At 36.9% G+C, this 22,938-nt stretch overlaps 1 protein-coding gene across 1 annotated transcript in view; it reads right to left on the minus strand.

The window, feature by feature from the left end:
• The window catches only part of LOC136027732 (uncharacterized), a 79,779-nt gene that overhangs the window by 8,635 nt on the left and 48,206 nt on the right, over positions 1–22,938 (minus strand). Inside the window, exons 7-8 of the mRNA XM_065705187.1 lie at positions 21,298–21,531; positions 1,675–1,785 (exon numbers count right to left, since the gene is read on the minus strand). Of these exons, the coding sequence (XP_065561259.1) occupies positions 1,675–1,785; positions 21,298–21,531 (345 nt within the window). The remainder of the gene's footprint in view (positions 1–1,674; positions 1,786–21,297; positions 21,532–22,938) is intronic.

Here is a 22,938-nt window from a genome sequence, read left to right on the forward strand (position 1 = left end):
GAAAAAAGATCTCGATGATTGTCGATCGTATCGGCCTTTATTCATTTCTAGCACTTCTTTTAGAATATTTGAGTCTATTATTCCTAGAGATATTTCCCAAAAGTGTACTGGGCCTGTGCATCAGTTCGGTTTTCATAAAAAAAACTTAGTCGTGAGCTCTTTTTTCCCTTTTAAAGGTTCTTGTAGATGTGAAAGGTTGCGGGAATTTTCTTGTTCTATGCGCACTGGTCACAGCCAGAGCATTTTATTCGTATATTTTTGCCCAGATTTTGGTAGAAGGTTTAAAGAGGGGGGTTGACTTCTCGATTGTAAAGTGTATTCGATACATGTATAATCATCTTCGTGCCAAAATGAAGTGCCGCTCAGAGCTTTTTAATGTGATAAAGGGCTTTAGACAAGGAGGTCTTACTTCTCCCGCGCTTTTTAATAATTCAGTCATTCCAGCCCAAAGTTCTATCGAGGCAACCTGTATTTACCTGGGTTTAGACGTGTCTTTACTTACGTATGCTGATGATATCCTGAATCTGGGTCGCACTTTCTCTGGTTGCGAGAACACTTCCTTGAAGTTAAAACTAGAATATCGGCAGATTAGTTTAAGTTTTAATGGGGATAAAACTGTGGCTATCGGTTTGAACCTCAAAGGATGTTCTGATAAATCCCTCCAACTTACTGAAACTTGTGTCCCCCTCTCTAAAAGCCTTATTTACCTGAGAACGCCTATTGGGAATTCAATTAAAGAAACGATTAAGCTTGCCATCCAAAATCTTGAAAAAAAGACAAGGATAGCTTAAGCGTCACTTGTCTCTAATGTTTAACATCTTATCGTTTCCATCCTTCTAAACTTTTCAATAGTCTAACTGTGCTTTGTCTTCTTGCTTTGTGTCCTATTTGGCAAACATTTCCTGTTTCAAAAAAACTCGTTCACCAGATTTATTTTAAATTTGGTAAATTCCTTTTGCAAATGCCCCCTTGGACTAGTAACTCTTTTTTGTCCCAAGAATTTAAACTCATCTTTCCATCTACAAATTATTGATAAAGGAGTGAAAGATTTTAGATCTTCCGCCAGTAAACTTAATCACGATTGGTCTTCTATATTTTTATGATTTTATGATTGGGTTATGATTCTTATGATTTATGTCTTATATGTTTTCTATTGTGATTGTGTTACTTTATGGATATTATGACTATGTTCTTATGATTGTAAAAACTACTCGTTTTTGCTCAGTGTACAAATTTTCTTCTCTTTTCCCCCTTATGTTGTACTCTGTAACTTAGGGGATCTGCACCCTCTTTTGTTTTGACAGGTTATAAATAAATTGAATTGAATATATATATATATATATATATATATATATAAATTTCTCTCTCTCTCTCTTGCTGTGTGTATCTGTCTATCTTTCTGTATCTTCCTCTGTTTTTATTTTGTTATTGTCTATAAGTTCAAGTTTATGAGTTAGTATTCATTGTTTAGGAGTCATTGTTTATGAGTATTTTTCCTCTCTTACACAGGCCATGGAGCTTTTGTGGGGATAGATTTATTTTATCCATTATACTATTTTCGTCTGTTTTCTTCTTTTTTTGCAGAGAGAATAACTGATCTCATAAACGAAAACTTAAGTTGAACCAAAATAATTATGTATTAGTCCTTATCAAACCTAATATGTCAATGGCTACCTTATCCCGTATAGCCTCATCTGCTCCGAAATCAACTAGGATTTTATAGATTCTGGTGCTACTTTCTCTGTTTCTCCCAAGAGCTGCATAATGAAGGGGAGTTCTTCCATCCTAAAAAAAGAGTATCGATTTTGCAATTAGAATAAACAGGAAAGCGCACGAAATTTCATTAAAATGAACAAGAAGACAGAAATAGCTGGCTTTAACTTTAGTCATAGTCAAAACCTTACTAGAGTCTTATTCATATATATATGAGCCTTTATCATGAAATATTCTGAATAAATTTGGACGATGTCTTTGAAAAAGGGTACCAATCAAATTTTTCCAAGAAATGATGAGTAGACAAAATTTTTTAAGGCGTTGGGGCATGAAAAATAATGCTTTTCTTAAGAGAAGTGTCATACCTATCCTGAATGACACAAAACGCTGCATTTTTAAATATTAATCTAAAAAAAACTTTCCAAAAAATAAGTTTTCTAAAGAAAAGTAAAGGAAATAATAAACTGAAAACTATTTGTGTCTTGAACAGTCTTGAAAAGTACAAATAAAATCAAACTGAATATTTTATATATAATGCTATTAATTTTTGAAAGATGATCAGTTCAAGATTTTATTTCACTGTGATTTTATTTTCATTTTCAATACTGCAATAACTGGAAAAGAAAATATTTGTAATATAATTCGTTTTCAGTGGAACACTAATGGTGTAGTGGGCCTTAGACTTTTACAGTTAGGGAAGGGGGCAGTATCCAAACACTTTTTTATAGTGAAGCTATATTTGTCTTGAATAGTCTTGGAAAGAACTAATAAAATTAAACTAAATATTTTTTATATAATGATACTAATTGCTGAAAGCTCATAAGATCAAAATTTAATTTTACTTAAATTTTTATGTTTATTTTCAATGTTGTAATAAGTATAAAAGAAAAAATTTGCAACATAATTTTTTCAGTAAAGCGCCAATGACACTTTAGGTTTTAGACTTTTACAGTGAAAGAGGGAGGCAAAACCCAAACTCTTCTTTATAGATATTTTTGTTCGTTTCAAGCTGGATTTGTGCATTCAATTTAATTTTCACTCGTTTTAAGATTTAGTTACTCATTTATATTAGTAACTATGGTTTTTTGTTCGCTATGATTATTTATTTGATTTCAGTTCGTTTTGGGTTTCATTTATACCTCAATAGCAAAATATTTTTGTTCATTTTAAGCTTGATTAGCTTGTCCAACTTTCTTATGTCCAAAATAACTTTAGGATTTTTCTTTAAAAAATAAATTTTTGTTCGTTTTTCTTATTGCAAAATGTTTCAATTTTTTAAAAAACTCCTTATTTCAAATTAAGATTTTTTTTTCAACATCAAACTTTAATCAAAGTATCAAAACTAGTATCAAAGTAACAATATCAAAGTGTCAAGGTATTAAAGTAAAAAAAGGATCAAAGTTAACAAGGTATCAAAGTAAACAAAGTATCAAAGTAACAATCAGCAAATTGTTCAACTTACAGTCCTTGCACCGTTAACCGAAGTTACCGCGTAAATCACTAAATCCAAGTATTAAAGTAAACAAAGTATCAGAGCAACAATAATTAAGTCGCGTAGCTCAGGGCCAATTCCCTGGGGCTGGGGGTGCTATGGAGGATATCTCAACCCTTAATTCATAGTAATTTGAATTTTGGACAAGTTTAAACAAAATGGATATCTCAAAATTTTTATCGGATATATAATGGGTAATAAGGCGCGGGAGGGGGGTAGATACCCTCAGATCAATTTTGATGACTCTTAAAGAATAGCTAGAACTTTCAATTTCGAATCAAACGAGCCATGAAGTTTATACGACCACCCCTTACATGAAACCTTATATACCCTCGGGGCATAGCTCATAACATTTGCCCCCAGGCTCTGGAGGGATGTGTTGACCATGGTGTTTTGTTATTTGATCTTTAAACAAAATAAGTATCTCATAATTTTGATTGGATGTACTTGGAGAAAAAGGGCCTTGGTGGGGGGCTAGTTGCCCTCCGATCACTTTTGAATCTTGAGAAGGGCACTAGAGATGCTGATTTACAATTAAATAAGCACCCTCCGAAGTTTATACGACCATCCCTTCCATAAAAATGTGCCCCCTGGGCCCATTTTACAACGCTTGTCCCCAGATTCTGGGGGGTGGCTGTTTTATCCCTGGAGTTTTTGTTATATTATCTCTGGTATATTTTGAGAAAAATGTATATATGTAAAATTTGATTGGACTCATTTAGGGAAAAAGAAAGTTGGGGGGATAGGGGGCTAGTCGACATCGGATCACTTTTGACTCTTAAAAGGAGAATTCGAACTTTCAATTCCTAATCTTTTGAGTCCCTTCCGAAGTTTATACGACCAATCTTCCCTAAGAACCTTATATGTCCCCACAACATAAGTTACAGCCCTTCCCCTGGTTCCGGGGAGTTCTATCGACACCGGAATCTTTTTTTCTAACCTTTGAATTATTTAAGTAAAATGGCTATGTCAAAATTTGTATCGGATGGGTTTGGGGAAAAAGGTAGTGATGGACTAGCTGCCCTCTGATCTCTTTGGACTCTTAAAAAGTGAATTAGGAATTTCAATTTCCATTCAAATGAGCCCTCTCTGTAGTTTATACGAGCATCCCTTTCATAAGAACTATACATGTCACCTGGGCATAACTTACAATACCTGCCCCCAGGCCCTAGGGAGGGGGTTGTATTGATGCCAGAGTTTTTCTTATCTGAAATTTTAACTATTTTTAATAAAGAGCTATCTCAAAATTTGTATCGGAAAACTTTGAAGAAAAAGAGCGCAGGGAGGGGGGGGATAAGTTCCCATTGGATCTCTTTCGACTCTTAAAAAGTGAACTAAAATTATCAATTTCCAATCAAATGAGCCCTTTCTGGAGTTTATAAGACTATCCCTTCCATAAGAACCATTTACCCCCTTTGGGCATTACTTAAAACGCCTGCCCCTGGGCCCTGGGGGTCGTGTCGACACCGGAGTTTTTTGTTATTTGACCTTTGTACTATTTAATAAAAAAAGAATATCTTAAAATTTTTATTTGATGCATTTGGGTAAAATGGGGCGTGAGGAGTGGCTAGTTGACGTTTGATCTCTTCTGACTCTTAAAAACCGAACTAGAACTTACAATTTCAAACGAAACGAGCCCTCTCTGAAGCTTATACGAGTGTACCTTCCATAACAGCCATATATATCCCTGGGCATAATTAAAATGACTGCCCCCGGGCCCTGAGGAATTGTGTTGACCCCAAAGTTTCCTTTATATGACCTTAGAACTATTTAAAAAAAATGGCTATATCAAAATGGCCAGACTTTCAATTTTCAGTCAAATGAGCCCTGTCTGAAGTTCATACGAGCATCCCTGTCATAAGAAACATATACGCCCCCAGGGTATAACTTACACCGGCTGCCTTCAGGCCCTGGGGCTTGTATCGATGCCAGAGATTTTCTTATCTGACCTTTGAACTATTTTTAACAAAATAGCTCTCTGAAAATTTTTATTAAATGGGTTTGGGGAAAAAAGGGGTAAGGAACTAGTTGCCCTCCTATCTCTTTTAACTCTTAAAAAGTGAACTAGAACTTTCAATCTCCAATCAAATGAGCCCTCTCTGAAGTTTATACGAGTATCCCTTCTATAAGAACCATATATGCCCCTAGAGCATATATGGTTTCAATTTCCAATGAAATGAGCCCCGTCTGAAGTTTATACGAGCATCCCTTCCATAACAACCATATATACCCCATGGGCATAACTTAAAACGACTGCCCCCGAGCCTCGAGGAATTGTGTTGACCTCGAAGTTTCCGTTATAAGACCTTTGAATTATTTTCAAAAAAATGTCTATCTCAAAGTTCTTATCGGATGGGTTTGAGAAAAATAAGGCATGGAAGAGGGGCTAGTTGCCATCCGATCTATTTTAACTCTTAAGAAGTCGACTAGAACTTTCAGTTTCCAATCAATTTGGCCCTCCTTGAAGTTTATATGAGCATCCCACCCATAAGAACCATATATGCCCCCAGGGCATAAATTACAATGCCTGCCTCCAGGCCCTGGGGATTGTGTTGACCCCAGAGTTTTCGCTATTTGATCTTTGAGCTATTGAATCTTTATTTGATCTTTGAACTATATTGAACTAATGGCTATTTCAAAGTTCTTATCGGATGGGTTTGAGGAAAAGGGTGTTGAGGGGCGGGGGGATAGTTGCCCTCCAATCTCTTTTGACTCTTAAGAAGTGAACTAAAACTATCAATTTTCAACCAACTGAGCACTCTCTGAAGTTTATACGACCATCCTTTCAATAAGACCATATATGCTCCCGCGGCATAACTTAAAACGCTTGCCCCCGGTCCTTGGTGGGTTGTGTCGACGCTGGAGTTTTTGATGTGTGAAATTGAACTATTTTTAATAAAATGTCTATCTAAATTTTTTTGTTCCGGACGTGCTTGGGAAAAAAGGTCGTGAGGAGGGGGGCTAGTTTCCCCCCAGAGTTTATGCGGCGACCTCTTCCATATGAATCGCCTCTGAAAAAAAAAAACAAAAAAACATTAGAGCCGTATCACCTTTACTATAGGCAACGCTATAGCGTTGCCTCATATTTTTATCATTTTAGGAGGGGGGTTGCATGGGGACCGGTCTTGCTTTATATATACCCTTACTTTTGTTTAGATTTGTAAAATGTTACCATTTGTTTTATTTTATAATAAATTAAAACACTGAAGATCGGAAAAAGCAGCAGAAGTTTTACACTTTATGAAAATACTGTGATCTTTAATTTGGTATTCAAAAACCGTTTAATTTATTAGTTCTAGCAGTTGTTTTTTTTGGCACTGCTTGATGAACAAAACTAAAATGGTCAGCCAATCGAAGCTTGGGAAAATTGGAAAAATTTTAGTATTTGAGCTCCCAATTTTGCAATTGAGCAATATGAAAAAAATGATAGAAGATACAAATATTATTACTCAATAAAAAATTATCCAAATCAAAGTCAACAAAATAAAAATAGAAACTAGTTTTAGTGTTTCAAGCCAAACTTTAAATTTTAGGCTTAATTTCAAATTTATCTTACTTATTTTTTGAACCATGTTCATGCTTAAGACTAACTAACAGGAATTAATTTTGTATTATATATATAATATTTCCTGTCATTAGAAAAAAAAATAAAAAATTTTCAGCTATGAATCTAGTAACTATAGCCTGAACGCCCCATTTTTTTCAACCGCTGTTTTGACTACCCTATCTTTGCAGTATTAGCAGAGTTTTTAACTAGTTTTCTTATTCATTTAAATTGTCAAAGGTGTTTTCTATAGGGTGTTGGCTTGTGAGATGTTTCAAACAGGCTAAATTGGCTACTTAGGTCTACTTTTGCAGTATTAGCAGAGTTTTTAACTAGTTTTCTTATTCATTTAAATTGTCAAAGGTGTTTTCTATAGGGTGTTGGCTTGTGAGATGCTTCAAACAGGCTAAATTGGCTACTTAGGTCTACTTTTGCAGTATTAGCAGAGTTTTTAACTAGTTTTCTTATTCATTTAAATTGTCAAAGGTGTTTTCTATAGGGTGTTGGCTTGTGAGATGTTTCAAACAGGCTAAATTGGATACTTAGGTCTACTTTTGCAGTATTAGCAGAGTCTCTAATAAGTTTTCTTCTTCATCTAAATTCTCAAAGGTGTTTTCTATAGGGTGTTGGCTTGTGAGATGTTTCAAACAGGCTAAATTGAATACTTAGGTCTACTTTTGCAGTATTAGCAGCGTTTTTAACTAGTTTTCTTATTCATTTAAATTGTCAAAGGTGTTTTCTATAGGGTGTTGGCTTGTGAGATGTTTCAAACAGGCTAAATTGGATACTTAGGTCTACTTTTGCAGTATTAGCAGAGTCTCTAACAAGTTTTCTTCTTCATTTAAATTCTCAAAGGTGTTTTCTATAGGGTGTTGGCTTGTGAGATGTTTCAAACAGGCTAAATTGGCTACTTAGGTCTACTTTTGCAGTATTAGCAGAGTTTCTAATAAGTTTTCTTATTCATTTAAATTATCAAAGGTGTTTTCTATAGGGTGTCGGCTTGTTAGATGCTTCAAACAGGCTAAATTGGCTACTTAGGTCTACTTTTGCAGTATTAGCAGAGTTTTTAACTAGTTTTCTTATTCATTTAAATTGTCAAAGGTGTTTTCTATAGGGTGTTGGCTTGTGAGATGTTTCAAACAGGCTAAACTGGATACTTAGGTCTACTTTTGCAGTATTAGCAGAGTCTCTAATAAGTTTTCTTCTTCATTTAAATTCTCAAAGGTGTTTTCTATAGGGTGGTGGCTTGTGAGATGTTTCAAACAGGCTAAATTGGATACTTAGGTCTACTTTTGCAGTATTAGCAGAGTTTTTAACTAGTTTTCTTATTCATTTAAATTGTCAAAGGTGTTTTTCTATAGGGTGTCGGCTTGTGAGATGCTTCAAACAGGCTAAATTGGCTACTTAGGACTACTTTTGCAGTATTAGCAGAGTTTTTAACTAGTTTTCTCATTCATTTAAATTGTCAAAGGTGTTTTCTATAGGGTGTTGGCTTGTGAGATGTTTCAAACAGGCTAAATTGGATACTTAGGTCTACTTTTGCAGTATTAGCAGAGTCTCTAATAAGTTTTCTTCTTCATTTAAATTCTCAAAGGTGTTTTCTATAGGGTGTTGGCTTGTGAGATGTTTCAAACAGGCTAAATTGGCTACTTAGGTCTACTTTTGCAGTATCAGCAGAATTTCTAATAAGTTTTCTTATTCATTTAAATTATCAAAGGTGTTTTTTATAAGGTGTTGGCTTGTGAGATGTTTCAGACAGGCTAAATTGGCTACTTAGGTCTACTTTTGTAGTACCAGCAGAATTTCTAATTCTGCACATACATTTCAAGTAAGAAAAATATTTATCTCTATAGTCAGAATTGCATCCTGAATCCAAAGTTATTGTGCATTTGCATCAGAAAGGAAATTAATATTCACCATATACAGACCTAGCCTATACCAATTCAGGGTATATATTTGCACGTTAGTAAGTATATGTGTATGTATGTGTATGTGTATGTATATGTATGTGTATATGTGTATGTATATATATATGTATATGTATATATATATATGTATATATGTAAGCCCTATAGATAGGTAGAGTAGCTCCATAGGAGGCTTAGGCCAAGTAGGACCTTGTCCCAGTGGGGCCCATAATAGAAACTGGGAAACCCTCCCCTGGGGGTCATAATTTCAGGTGGAGGAGGAAGAAGGCCCCTCAAATGTACACTCAGCAGGGCCAACTGCCGTGTTCACGCGTCAGATGAGTTACAAACCTTCTCCCAGTAATGGGTTAAATTGCATGGTGAAGCAGAACACCATCGTGGGAGGATCCTCTATAGGAGTACAACTGCGGCAGGGCGTAAGATCCAGATTTATGGACAACGGCCTCTGTAAAGGGCTGCCTCGACCCTTTCGGGGTACCTGCAAGACTGGGAAACTTGCGGTCAATTTTTCCCACTTGAGGAGTGGCGCCCCTCGAGGAAATTATAGCCTAGTAAACAACACAGCACTCGTACGGGATTCTGATTATTGGATAATTTTCTGGGCTTGGTTTGTTTTGATGGGCGTTTTCGGGCTGAAAAACCTCTTCCTAGCTAATTTATCTACTATGGGCTGCCTCCCCGTAGTAGCATAATATTTGTAGGCATGAATATATAATGAGTCGGAGGTAATAGGCTTGGGACTGTCTGTGCAGGATTTCGACTCTTGTTGATAGAAGAGCATCGCCAAGTGCTGAAAACCATGTTGTGACCAAGATGGGCCCAGGATTGCACAAAGCCTCCAACTTACTGGAGGTCCCAGAGACTTCTTGCTGTCCGGTTCTAAGCCGGCTTAAGCGCTTCGGTGTAGACTTGAGAAGATATGTTGGTCCCCATCCTGCGCTGGTATCCGGGTTCACTGCTTTTCTTGAGGCCAAAATAATTTCAAAGATTTAAAGAACATGAAAATTGGAACTTGGAATGTTACGACGTTAAAAAATGACTATCGCATCGACATTTTGACTGACGAATTCAGACGGTTTGAACTGGATTTATTAGGAGTTTCAGAAACTCATATCCCAGGGGTAGGAAGCATGAAATTAGGTGACATAGAATTTGTTTACTCAGGAAGGAAGGATGGGGTACATAGACAGGGAGTAGGGCTCATGATGAATAAGGAAGCTGCTAAGTCTTGTTTAGGCTGGGAAGGTATTAATAATAGAATACTAATTGCTCATTTTATGACTAAAAAGTTTAGGGTATCAGTTATAGTAGTATATGCCCCCATTGAACCAACTGATGGAGATACTAGTGACTCAGATGAATTTTACTTACAGTTACAGGAGCAAATAGACAGGGTACCAGGTAGAAATATGGTGTTTTTGCTAGGAGATTTTAATGCCCAGGTTGGTAGAAATAGGGATAGATGTTATCCTAGCCTAGGTAATTTTGGTGTAGGAAAAGAAAACAGTAATGGCTATAGGCTTTTGCAATTTTGTAGGTATAACAACCTAGTTATAACCAATACGGTGTTTGGTCACAAAATGGCCCATAAGTTGACATGGTATTCACGTGATGGTAAGACAGCAAACCTTATTGATTATGTTATTGTAAACAGAAGACTAGCAGGATCAATACAAGATACTAGGGTGTATAGGAGTGCCGTTATTGATGTTAAAAGTAAAGATCACCATCTAGTAGTGTCTAAGGTTAATTTAAAGCTGAAATTTCGGAAGAGTAACTCCCTCCCGGAAAGTTATGATGTTGGTAGACTTCAGGATGAAAATTTGAGAAAAAAATTCCAGGAACAGTTGAGTACTAAACTTGAGGGTTTAAAATTTGACAATGTGGAAGATGGATGGAATAATTTCAGAAAAACAATTTGTGAAGTTGCTGATGGTGTCCTAGGGAAGAGTGCTAAGACAGCAACTAGGAATATTAGTGAAAAAGCTTTAGGTTTAATAGAGAGTAGAAGGGGTTTGTATAAGAATTATCTGAGCGATAGGTCGTATGAAAACAAAAGGAATGTAAAGAAAGTGGAGAAAGCATTAAAATATGAATTAAGGAGATGTGAAATGGAGGCGATGGATAAAATTGCTGAGGATCTGGAAGATGCGGCTAGACGGCATAATAGTAAAATATTATACTGGCATGTTAATAAATTGAAAGGGAGTAGCCGATCCGGACTAGTCCCAGTTAAAGATAGAAATGGGGTCACAATTAGTGATAAGGAAAAAGTTAAAGAAAGATGGGTGGAACATTTTGAGAATGTGCTAAACCGAGATACAGTTGCAGGAAAAGATATAGATGAAAATGAAAAAGTTTGTGATACCTTGGATGTGAAGGAAGATTTGTTTAGTGAGGAAGAATTAGCGACAGTACTAGAAGGATTAAAAAATAATAAGGCCCCAGGTGCTGATAGTATGATTAATGAGTTCCTTAAATATGGTGGCTCTGAGGTTAGGAATAAGCTACTGAAGATTATGAACATGATTTTTGAAAAAGGGGAAGTACCCAATGATTTTAGGAAAACCTTAATTAAACCACTGTATAAGAAAGGTGACAAGAGTGAATGTCGGAATATTCGAGGCATTAGTCTGGTCTCTGTAGGTAGCAAATTACTGAGTAATATGATACTTTTTAGACTGAGACATGCTGTAGACAAAGTTTTAAGGGAAGAACAATGCGGTTTTAGAAAAGGTAGAGGATGTGTCGACCATGTTTTCACTCTTAGGTTAATAATTGAGAAGTCCCTTCGTTGTCAAACACCTTTGGTCCTTAGTTTTATCGATTATGAGCAAGCTTTCGTTTCTGTTGATAGAACAGCGTTAACAAAGGTCTTATCGTTATATGGTATACCAGAAAAATACATTAAAGTGATTTGCGCTATGTACGAGAATAATACTGCTGCGGTTAAGGTAGGAAATGAGGTTAGCAACTGGTTTTGTATTAAATCAGGAGTTAAGCAGGGTTGTGTTCTATCCCCCTTTATATGGATCATTTTGATGGACTTCGTCTTAAGGAGCACAGGAAAGGCAATTGGAGACCATGGAATCAAATGGGGAGGAAGAACGCTCCTGAACTTAGATTATGCTGATGATTTAAGCATATTAGATGAAAGTGTGAGCAAAATGAATGAATTTTTAGAGGTTTTACGAGTTCTGGGTGCTAAAATAGGCTTGAAAATTAATGTTAAGAAGACTAAGTCACTAAGGTTAGGAATAAGTGAAGATGAAAAGGTGACCTTAGGTAACGAAAAGATTGATCAGGTTGGGAGCTTCAGTTACCTTGGTAGTATTATTAGTAAAGATGGTGGGAGCAGTGAAGATGTTAAAAGTAGAATAGCTAAAGCTCAGGGTATTTTTTCACAGTTAAAAAAAAGTTTGGAAGAATAGAAAGATAAGCCTACAAACCAAGATTAGAATATTGGAAGCTACAGTGATGACAGTGGTCAAATATGGCTCTGAAGCATGGACACTCTGAAAAGCAGATGAAAATTTACTAGATGTTTTCCAGAGAAATTGCCTACGGATTGTTCTGGGTACCCGGCTGACTGACCGTATTTCAAACAGTAGGTTGTATGAAAAGTGTGGTTCAATCCCGCTTTCTGGGGCTATAATGAAAGAAAGGTTGAGATGGCTAGGCCACGTTCTACGGATGAAGGATGACAGATTACTGAAGATTGTCCTTTTTGGCCAACCGCCTGGGGCTACACGGAAAGCAGGTCGTCCTTGTCTGGGTTGGGAGGATGTCATAAATAAGGATTTAAAGGAAATGGGAACTTCCTGGGAGGGTGTAAAGAGGGAGGCTTTAAATAGATTAGGTTGGAGGAGGAGCGTGCGTAGCTGTGTTGGCCTCAGGCGGCTTGGTGCTGCAGTGAGTTATTAGTAGTAGTAGTAGTTACTAATTACTATATTTTGTATTTGGTATCAACATATTGCTTCAATTTTTTATATTTATTATGAAGATGGCTTGTATTTGGAAAATAGTTTGATTTCATCATATTTTCCTTTTCTTTTGAAAATATACAAATAGGCAAAAAAAGGAATTATGCAAAGATCACATTTAAAGATTGAATTGTTCATTCTTATAAATAATGACTTTTCTTGTTTACCCGGAAATCGATAGCCATATAAATAGCGTTCTAGATACACGGTAGATTGATAAAACTTACTGGAAAATCCTGGTTGCTATAGAAAAAGAATACTGTTATTTTTTCATCCGTCCTTTTTCAATAGACGAATAATTACATTTGTCTTAATGCTATTTTGTTTACCTTTTTTTGTTGAACATATTGGAGCTGACCAAATGCCCACTGCTATTAGGTACTTGAATAAAATGAAAAAATTCACATAAACATACGGTTCTAAGGCCCAGTGTATAATACATCCCCCATAATACACACTATATTAGACGTTTAATGACGTGCTTAAGGGAGGAGGGATCTAGGTAGAAGAATGAGGCTGGCTCAATAAAAAAATGTTCAAGTTTAGAAAAACAAAGTCCCTTTAGAAAGTTCTTTGGATGATTCTTCAAGTGATCCTACCCGCTTGCGAATTGTAAAACGTATCTATAATCTATACAAAGCGATTTTTTTTAAATTACTGCTATGTAATTGCCACGTAGGTGAAGATTTTAATAATCTCACAGTTTTGGATAGTACTACCAACTCCCTTGATATTTTTATGACACTTGGTATTAACCAAGTGACATATAGCAATCGCAAATTCTGTCGATCTGTCTGTCTGTCGGTCCCGGTTTTGCTACTTTAGGCACTTCTAGGTATGCTCGGACGATGAAATTTGGCAGGCGTATCAGGGACCAGACCAGATTAAATTAGAAATAGTTATTTTCACGATTTGACCATCTGGAAGGGGGGAGTGGGGGCCCTGTCAATTCGGAAAAATAGAAAAATTTAAGTATTTTTAACTTACGAACGGTTAATCACACCTTGATGAAATTTGATGTTTGGAAAGATATCGTGTCTCAAAGCTGTTATTTTAAATCAATTGGGTGACATTGAGGGGGGGGGGGCAGTTGGGAGGGGGAAACTTAAAATCTTGGAAAACACTTAGAGTGGTGGGATCGTGATAAAACTTGGTGGAAAAAATAAACATAAGTCCTAGATACATGATTGACATAACTGGAACGGATCCGTTCTCTTTGGGGTAGTTGGGGGGGGGGGGGTAATTCTGAAATTTTTTGAAAATGAGGTATTTTTAACTTACGAACAGGTGATCGGATCTCAATAAAATTTGATATTTAGAAGGATATCGTGTCTCAGAGCTCTTATTTTAAATTCCAACCAGATCTGGTGACATTGGGAGGGGGAGTTGGGAGGGGTAAACCTAAAATCTTGGAAAACGCTTAGAGTGGATGGATCAGGATGAAACTTGGGGGGAAAATAAGCACAAGTCCTAGATACATGATGGACATAATTGGGACGGATTCGCTCTCTTTGGGGTAGTTGGGGGGGGGGGGGTAATTCTGAAAAATTAGAAAAAGTGAGGTATTTTTAACTTACGAACGGGGGAATCGGATCTCAGTGAAATTTGAAATTTAGAAGGATATCGTGTCTCAAAGCTCTTATTTTAAATCCCGACCGGATCTGGTGACATTGGGGGGAGTTTCGGATGGGAGAGCCTAAAATCATGGAAAACGCTTAGATTGGAGAGATCGGGATGAAACTTGGTGAAAAAATAAGCAGAAGTCTTAGATACGTGATTGGCATAATTGGAACGGATCCGCTCTATTGGTGGCGGGGGGGGGGGGTAATTCTGAAAAATTAGATAAATGACGTATTTTTTACTTATAAAGGAGTGATCGGATCTTCATGAAACTTCATATTTAGAAGGACCTCGTAACTCAGATCTACTATTTTAAATTTCAACCGGATCCAGTGTCATGGGGGGGGGGTAGTTGGGGGGACAGAAAATCTTAGAAAATACTTAAAGCGGAGAGATCAGGATGAAATTGGATAGGAAGAATAAAAAACTTTCTAAGATACGTGACTGACATAACCGGACTGGATTTGCTCTCTTTGGTGGAGTTGAGGGGGGGGGGGGGTAACTTACGAAAGGGTGACCAGATCTTAGTGAAATTTAATATTTAGCAGGATCTTGTGCTTTAAAGCTCTAGTTTGAAATTCCGACTAGATCCTGTGACATTGGGGGGAGTTGGAGGGAGAAGCCGGAATTCTTGAAAAACGTGAAAACTGGGGTATTTTTATCTTACGAACATCATATCGGATCTTAATGAAATTTGATATTTAGAAGGAATTCATGTCTCTGAGCTCTTATTTCAAATCCCAACCAGATTTTTTGACATTGGGGGAGTTGGAGGGGGAAATCCTGGAAAACAGTTGGAGTGGAGGAATCGGGATGAAGCTTGGTGGATAGAATAAGCAAATGTCCTTGATACGTGATTGACGTAACCGTACTGAATTCGCTCTCTTTGGGGGAGTTGGGGGGAGGGGTTTAGTGATTTGACGAATTTGGTGCTTCTGTACGTGCTAGGACGATGAAAATTGGTAGGCGTGTCAGGGAGCTGCAAAAATTGACTTGATAAAGTCTCTTTACCAGATTCAACCATCTGGGGGGCTAAAGGGAGAGGAAAATTTAGAAAAAATTAGGTATTTATGTCTTACGAGTGGGTAATTGGATCTCAATGAATTGGATCTCAATAAAGCCTGACCGGCATTAAGCCTTTAATTTTCCTTTTAAATCAATCTATTGATTCTTAGAATTTGGTTAGAGCTTATACCATATGAGCTCTTAGCTCTTGTTTTCTTTTTTTGTGTTCTAATTATGTTCATTAAGCAAGGATTTTGGGGGTTGTAAATTATTTCAAAATTCAAGGATTCTTTTATTTACATTTACTTAAATAACTTACTTCTGAGTATCTGGCAAATCATCCTTGGTGGCTGGGCTGCCGAATTGACACATTTTGTGTCAAAATGACACAATTTGATGTTGCGTGACACAATGACACATTTAGTCAAAATGATGACACAATCGACGGAAATGACACATTTTTCAATAAAAAATGAGACAATCGACAAAAATGACACATTTTCAAAAAGTTAAACATTTTTCAAAAATATGACACTTTTTTGTCATCCTAGTCTTTTTTTTAATGGTAATAAAAGAAAAGTAAAATTTATATTTTCTACCTCCAGAAAAGCTGCAAATTAAGGGCAGGGAATAGCGCTACCTAACGGTGGCAGTAGTACACAAACAGTGCGGAACAGATGCCATCACCATATTTAAAATTTAAACCACGCGAAGAAAACAGCCATAGGCGGAAATTTCAAATCAAAAGGCACGCTGAATATATGAACTTAATCGGCTTCTTGATGGAGTATTTGATGTAGCCAGTTGGTACGTCCTTAATAGTAAAAAGTAAACAGCCTGCAGTTTACCAAAGCTGTGTGCCTAACCAGCAACTCCCATTTTTAGGAGTACAGGAGGGGTATCCCATCTCGGACAAGATTACAAATTTCCAGAGATGTCTTTCCTTCAGAATAATCCATCCGGCTTAAAAAGGCACCAACAAATATGACAAAAATACTAGATTGAAGCTGGTTGATTGGCTTACATATTGAGTAAATAAAAAGCTTAGCCAATAAAGCCGATTACGTGTAGAGCCGATAACGATTACAACGTCATACGAGAAGTCTATCTTCAATTTACCGTCGGAATTGATTGTCCCTAAAACTTTTATAAATGTAAACTTGCCTCGTTGGCCGCCCAGACACAAATTCATAGTGTGTAACATTAATTTAATCGAATGTCTCTATTTCTTTCATGACGTCAAGGAGGCACACTCGTGCCTCTTTAAAGAGGTGAACCACGACAATGTTAAGCGATCGTCGGTTCCAGTGGTCGCAGAGGGATGGGGAGGGATGCATTTCGTAGCCCGAGCTCCAACAAAGAAACCTGCAAACTTTCATACCCCTCCGACTTTTCCTTCATGGGGAACATCTGGCCGAAAGTTTCGACCCCCCAATCCCCCCCCCCTTTAACGTTTACTTAGCCCCCCTTAAACACTGAAATTCACAAGTTAAGGTCCCCTAGGGCCCAGGAGCTTATCTGCGAAATTTCAGCTCGATCCGATAACTCCTTCCCTGTTTTCCAGAAACCACGCATAGCCACTTAAAGTTCATGTTCTCCTTTTGTTTTGTTTTTTTCTGCCACGCCTACAGGTCACAGCCGACATCGGATCTGGGTGTACGAAGAGTCATTCGACGTGGAATTCTCCGCGTAATTTTGCTTGAAAGTTTCGTCGGAAAATCTTAACCCCCCGATTTTCTAGCCTAGAAAAATCCCATTTCCCCATAAGAGCCCATGTTAAGTTTTTTGTTGTTAAAAGTTACGAATTTCAACATCAAGTACATCAAAATGATCAGCTCGACATGATGAGACTGAATGAAAGCTTCAAAAAATTCTCTCTTAATCCGTAAAACTTTTATTTGAGAAAAATGACAGAAACCCTTTTTTTTCTGCCACGTCTACAAGTCACAGCCGACATCGGATCTGGATGTACGAAGACTCATTCGACGCAGAATTCTCCGAGTAATTTTCCTGGAAAGTTTCGTCGGAAAATCTTAACCCCCCGATTTTCTAGCTTTGAACCCATTTCCCCATTGAAGGTAAAATTTTCTCTTGTAATAACATCATTTATTTGAAAAATTCTTACACTAACAGCAGCTTGGCGCAGCGGAAGCGTGCTGGGCCCATAACCCAGAGGTCGGTGAATCGAAACCGCTAGCTGCTAACTTCTTAAAATTTGTAAAATTAGGTAATTTTGTCAGTTTGAATTTATTGATACAGAAAGGGAGAAAATAAACATGTAAACATGTGATCAGAATTACATACTGGAATGTTCACAAGAATTTATACTGAAGCTGGGGTAAGGCTTGATGGAAGCAAGTTAAAAGAACCATTTAAATTGTTTTCCTAATTGAAGCCGTTGGTGAAATTTTCTATTGTAATAACTTGTTTGATAACAAGCATAACAGCAGCTTGGCGCAGCGGAAGCGCGCTGGGCCCATAAACCGGAGGCGGGTGGGTAAAAACCACTAGCTGCTAAATTTTTAATTAGGCTGCTAAACTATTAAAATTATCAAAATTAGATAATTTTGTCAGTTTGAATTTATTCATACAGAAAGCGAGAAAATAAACATGGAAAATTATCATTAAATTACATCCACCACGGATTGTAGAAAAACGTACAGAAATAATATGAAAAAAACTTCGTTTTCTTAAAGAGTTAAAAAGACTGCGTCCCAAAGTCGAACCTTAAAACGTACAGGAATTAGGAGAGGCAGTTGGGGGCTGCCGCCCCCCAAACCCGCCGCTTTTCAAGACTCTTTTGTACAGGTTTTTTGTTGTGGGGGGCTGCCGCCCCCCTGACCCCCCGCTCTTGGCTTCGGAAAGGCCCTCTTTTAATTAACAAAAATTGAAATGAATGAATAATGGAATAACTTCGAAAAATGTTAAACATAAGAGAACAGGAGAACCATTGCGCCGAAACTAGTAATTAGTAACAATGAAGTTGACCACTCCATTTACATTTTAACATAATTATTGAAACTGTTTTCCAGACACAGAGCACACAAGCTAAGAGCTGGGGCTTTGTTGGTGTACAACAAAAAACTTGTACCAAAGAGTCTTTAAAAGCGGGGGGTTTTGGGGGTGGCAGCCCCCCAACTGCCTCTCCTAATTCCTGTACGTTTTAAGGTTCGACTTTGGGACGCAGCCTCTTTAACTCTTTAAGAAAACGACGTTTTTTTCATATTATCCCAAAAAGGTCATGACCCCAAGATAATAGGATAAAGTTAGGTTTAGCCTACTCCTTTTTGAACTGATTTAAAAAGATTATACATTCAAAACTCTTAAAAATATTTGATAATTAAATATGATGCCACTTGTAGCAAAGAAAACGACACATTTTGTGACACATTATGGAACCTTAGATGACACAAAAAGTACATTTTCGGAAAAAATATGACACACTCCTTAAAAGAAATTTGGCAACCCTGCTTGGTGGTACCTTGTCATCTAATCTAGTCGGTAGGTATTATACGTCTATTCTTTTGATCTGTCACTGAAAGGAATCAAATGTGGCTTTGATAGGATAATTCCACCAAGGAGTTGGCTTCATATGGACGCTATGTAGAAAAATAATGCTACTTTCCAGTAGTATTGTAAACTTTCCTAAAATCTATGCCAGCGTTTTTTCTTTTCGCCGTGTAAAACGGTGCCGTAACGCAATTCAGAAGCAGATCCTAGGGTTGGTGACACCCAGGGTAAACTTAATTACAGAGCCCGTCTTCCGAGTCAAATATAAACAAAAAGCCGAACAAAGTATAAATTTGGATCGAAGTGGGCAATTCCTCAACTGGAGTGCCCTCCATTCTATGAAACCGGAGGCAGCTTCCCTAGTCACCCCCTCCCCCTAGGAACGACTCAAACCACATCAAACATTGCCTTTAAAGGCTGCCCCTGGTCTATGGTTCTACGACATCCTTCCCTACTAGACCATTCTGAATCTCTTGACGTTTTGTCAGTCGAATGACGTCTTCTTTTCATGAACAGTTAAGAAAAAATACTTTAACTTGGAAGTGATGAATAACTAGGGTTTAAACAGTACAGTATTCATTTTTCTAGTTAAAAACGTCATCTTGGGATACCTTGAAGGCGAATCTCTAAAGTTGTGCTCCCTCCATTGATGATTGAAATTTCATCTAATTCCTTCGTTTTCCTGACACGTCATGGAAAATGCTTCGACTGTTTCATCTATTTCACTAGTTTCACTTAGAAACTAGGTTCACTCAGTTTATAGAAACTAAGTAATGATCACGGTATTCCAGTAGACTTGAAAAGCGTATCTCATGACCCTAGTTTGTAGGTTATTGGCATTTTAATGGAGCCTTTCTATCCAATACATTTGTAAATATGATTAGGTTCCTTCTATAAGTTGTTTATAAATTATTTTCCTACAGTCCCATTGTTTAAATATTTCAACTTAGGCGAGAATTTTGCTTTCATTCGTTAGCTGATATTCAGCTGTATCTATCTATCGAGTAACACAATTTTGATTTTTGAGGTGTATTTTTTTTTAGATTTAAAACTAAACATTTAAAATGTGTCAAAAATCAATGATAAAAGTAATTTTTTTCTTTTTTTAAGCAAGTTTATATCATTCTCGAAGATGTAGCCTAAGCAATACCATAGTTCAGGCTTAAGAAATGGAAAAAATTTTAACTAATAAATCAAATGATGTAAATACCTTGCACTTACAGTGGAAGTTCCAGTTTCAGGCTTGTCGTAAAGTCATATATATTAGAAAGAACACAAAGCATAAAAAAACATTCCTTAACACTATATCATAACTAACAAAGATTTTGTTTTGTTAGTTATTTTATTCTTTTTCTGACGCGAGGCATGATCTTCGTCTTCATGAATAAGTTCAATGAACAACTTAATGTTTGCAAAACGGAAAAATTAATGAATGACCAATAATTTAAATGTATTACGCAAAACATAATACCCCAGAGTACCTTTAGGTACTTCAAAAGAAAGTCAAATACATAATTCATATAAGAATAGAGTTTTAGCAATGTTTAAATCGTGGCTAGAATTAATTATTTTACGAATGTCTTAAATTATGAGTTTTTGGCTGCTATGGTACAATACACTCGCAAGAAGAGTTGCGTTTTCAGAAGATCCTTTTGAAATTGCATATTTGCAGGACCCAAGATACAATCTGCCAATAAAAAACAATACCAAAGGGTGCGACAAAGACTTACTATTCTGATGTCGAACTACGAAAATTTTTATGCGAGAGTCAAATGTGGCTTACTCCAAAAATCAGACGGTCGTCTTTATTTTCATCATTGCTGATCTATCGCCGTGACATACTCACATATGTCTATAATCTTGTAACCATTACAAGCAGAGCTTCCATGTTACTCTCTCGGAATTGGGCGAAGTTAGCATAAAATCATTGAGGTTTTTCGGTACTCCTAAGCATCATTAAAATTTTTCTACAGGTTATCTTGGATAAGTTCTGGAATCCAAATAGAGTGTTGTTTTCATCGGCTTTAATAAGCAGGACACGCCAATCGGACAGAAGTGTCTAATAACGATTATATTATAACAGAAGACAAGAATTAGTGTTTGAAAGCAAAGGTCAATAACAGGCTGAAAGAAAACATACAACAAGCTAATGTCAATTTATGTTCTACTGCTCCTCCGTCTCCAAGAATTAAAAAAGTGAAATCGTACGAATAAAAAGTCCATGCTTGCTCAAAGCATCTATGGCTGCTCTCACAAAGGGAAAAGGGATACAATTTCTAATAAAAATTTGTCACAACCGAAACGTTATTAAAGTTTCAATTTCCAAGAAGAACAGGGAGCTCCTTATGCGGAGCGAGATATTATCCTGCCATCTTTTTATTTTATTAACAGAAGGGTGCAGCATTCGCTACCTTGATTTTGGATTCCAAATAGCACCAGCCTTGGCACCCTTACGAAGACCCAAATTTAAGTGAGAACCTAAAATTTGTTACTTTTACTTACCATATCTAATAATTGAATAGCATCTGGAGTTAAACCCAGTAAATATTTGACAATGTCAACATGACTGTTGACTGCTGCTTGATGTAAAGGAGTAGCTTTGGTGCTATTACGACATTTGGCAAAGATATCTGTGGAGTCTTTCAGAGTAGGAATTGACCCAATCGACTCAATGATTGAACGGACACGAGATAGCTTTCCACGTGATGATGCGGAATGCAGCGCATCTATACGTTCCTGCAATAAAGGTATTAAAATTTTACAGCAAAATTATCTAGACCTGTCAAAATATAACGAATCCAAACTAACACCTGTAAAACAGCATCCACCAAACCCATCAGAATAAAGTACGTTTATTCAGACACTGACTCGATTCTTTTTGGAATGGGTAAGGGGTGTAAAATTCATAAATAGAAATTCTAACATAGGCAGGTTGTATTGGGAATATTTAAGATTATAGGAACGATACAAAGAATCTCAAAATTTGAATGAGAAGTAGGGACAAGGGTGTAAATTTATCTTTTTTGGCCTCTATTTCTATACACTCTCCAATTACATATAATGAAAATGCAGGCATCTCTAGAAAAGCGTTATAAGTAAATCTTTGACCAAAAATGAATTATCAAAATTATGTTAATATTATTCTATCATACTACTACTACTACTAACAACTCACTGCAACACCAAGCCGCGTGAGGCCAACACTATTACACATGCTCCTCCCCATCTCGATCTATTCAAAGCCTCGCTCCTTACAACCTCTCAAGAAGTTTCCACTTCCCTAGTATCTTTCCTTACGACATCCTCCCATCTTGTTTAGGGACGACTTTTAAGTTTAGCCCTAGACGGTCATCAGAAGAGGACCATCTTGGGCAATCTGTCATCCTTCATCCTCAAAATGTTTCCTAGCCATCTCAACCTTTCGCTCATAGAAATTACTTTACAGTAATTCATAGAATTAGAATAACAGAAATTACTTCGTATATGAAATAGATTGTTCCCTCCGCAATCCCTCGCTCTTTACGCTAAAGCTTTTAATTGTTTTAAAAAGCAGAATTGTGGCAAAGAGTCAAACTATGCTAAAGTATTTTTAGAACCCCTCATATGCGTAATAATCTCTGTTCGTTTTAAGTTTCAATGCTGCTTCTTCCTTTCATTTGAAAAAACGTTTTCATGTTTATTTTTCATTGTTTTCTTATAGTAATGCTAGAGAATCCTGCACCCTTTTCATTGAATTTTTCTTCCCCCATGACAGATTCTTCCAAGGAAAGATCCATCAGCATAGCCCCCTCCCCTCAGCCCCACCCCCTAAACAAAATAAAATCCCCCCGAAAACGTCTGTACACTTCCCAATAACCATTACTATATGTAAACACTGGTCAAAGTTTGTAACTTGCAGCCCCTCCCCCAGGGATTGTGGGGGAGTAAATCATCCCCAAATACATAGTTATCATGGTTTTCGACTATGCTGAACGAAATGGCTATCTCAAAATTTTGATCCGTTGACATTGGGAAAAAAATGAGCGTGGGAGGGGGCCTAGATACCCTCCAATTTTTTGGTCACTTAAAAAGGGCACTAGAACTTTTCATTTACGTTAGAATGGGCCCTCTTGCGACATTCTAGGACCACTTGGTCGATACGAT

Source organism: Artemia franciscana, chromosome 5 (genome assembly GCF_032884065.1).
Source record: "Artemia franciscana chromosome 5, ASM3288406v1, whole genome shotgun sequence".
Lineage (NCBI taxonomy): Eukaryota > Metazoa > Arthropoda > Branchiopoda > Anostraca > Artemiidae > Artemia > Artemia franciscana.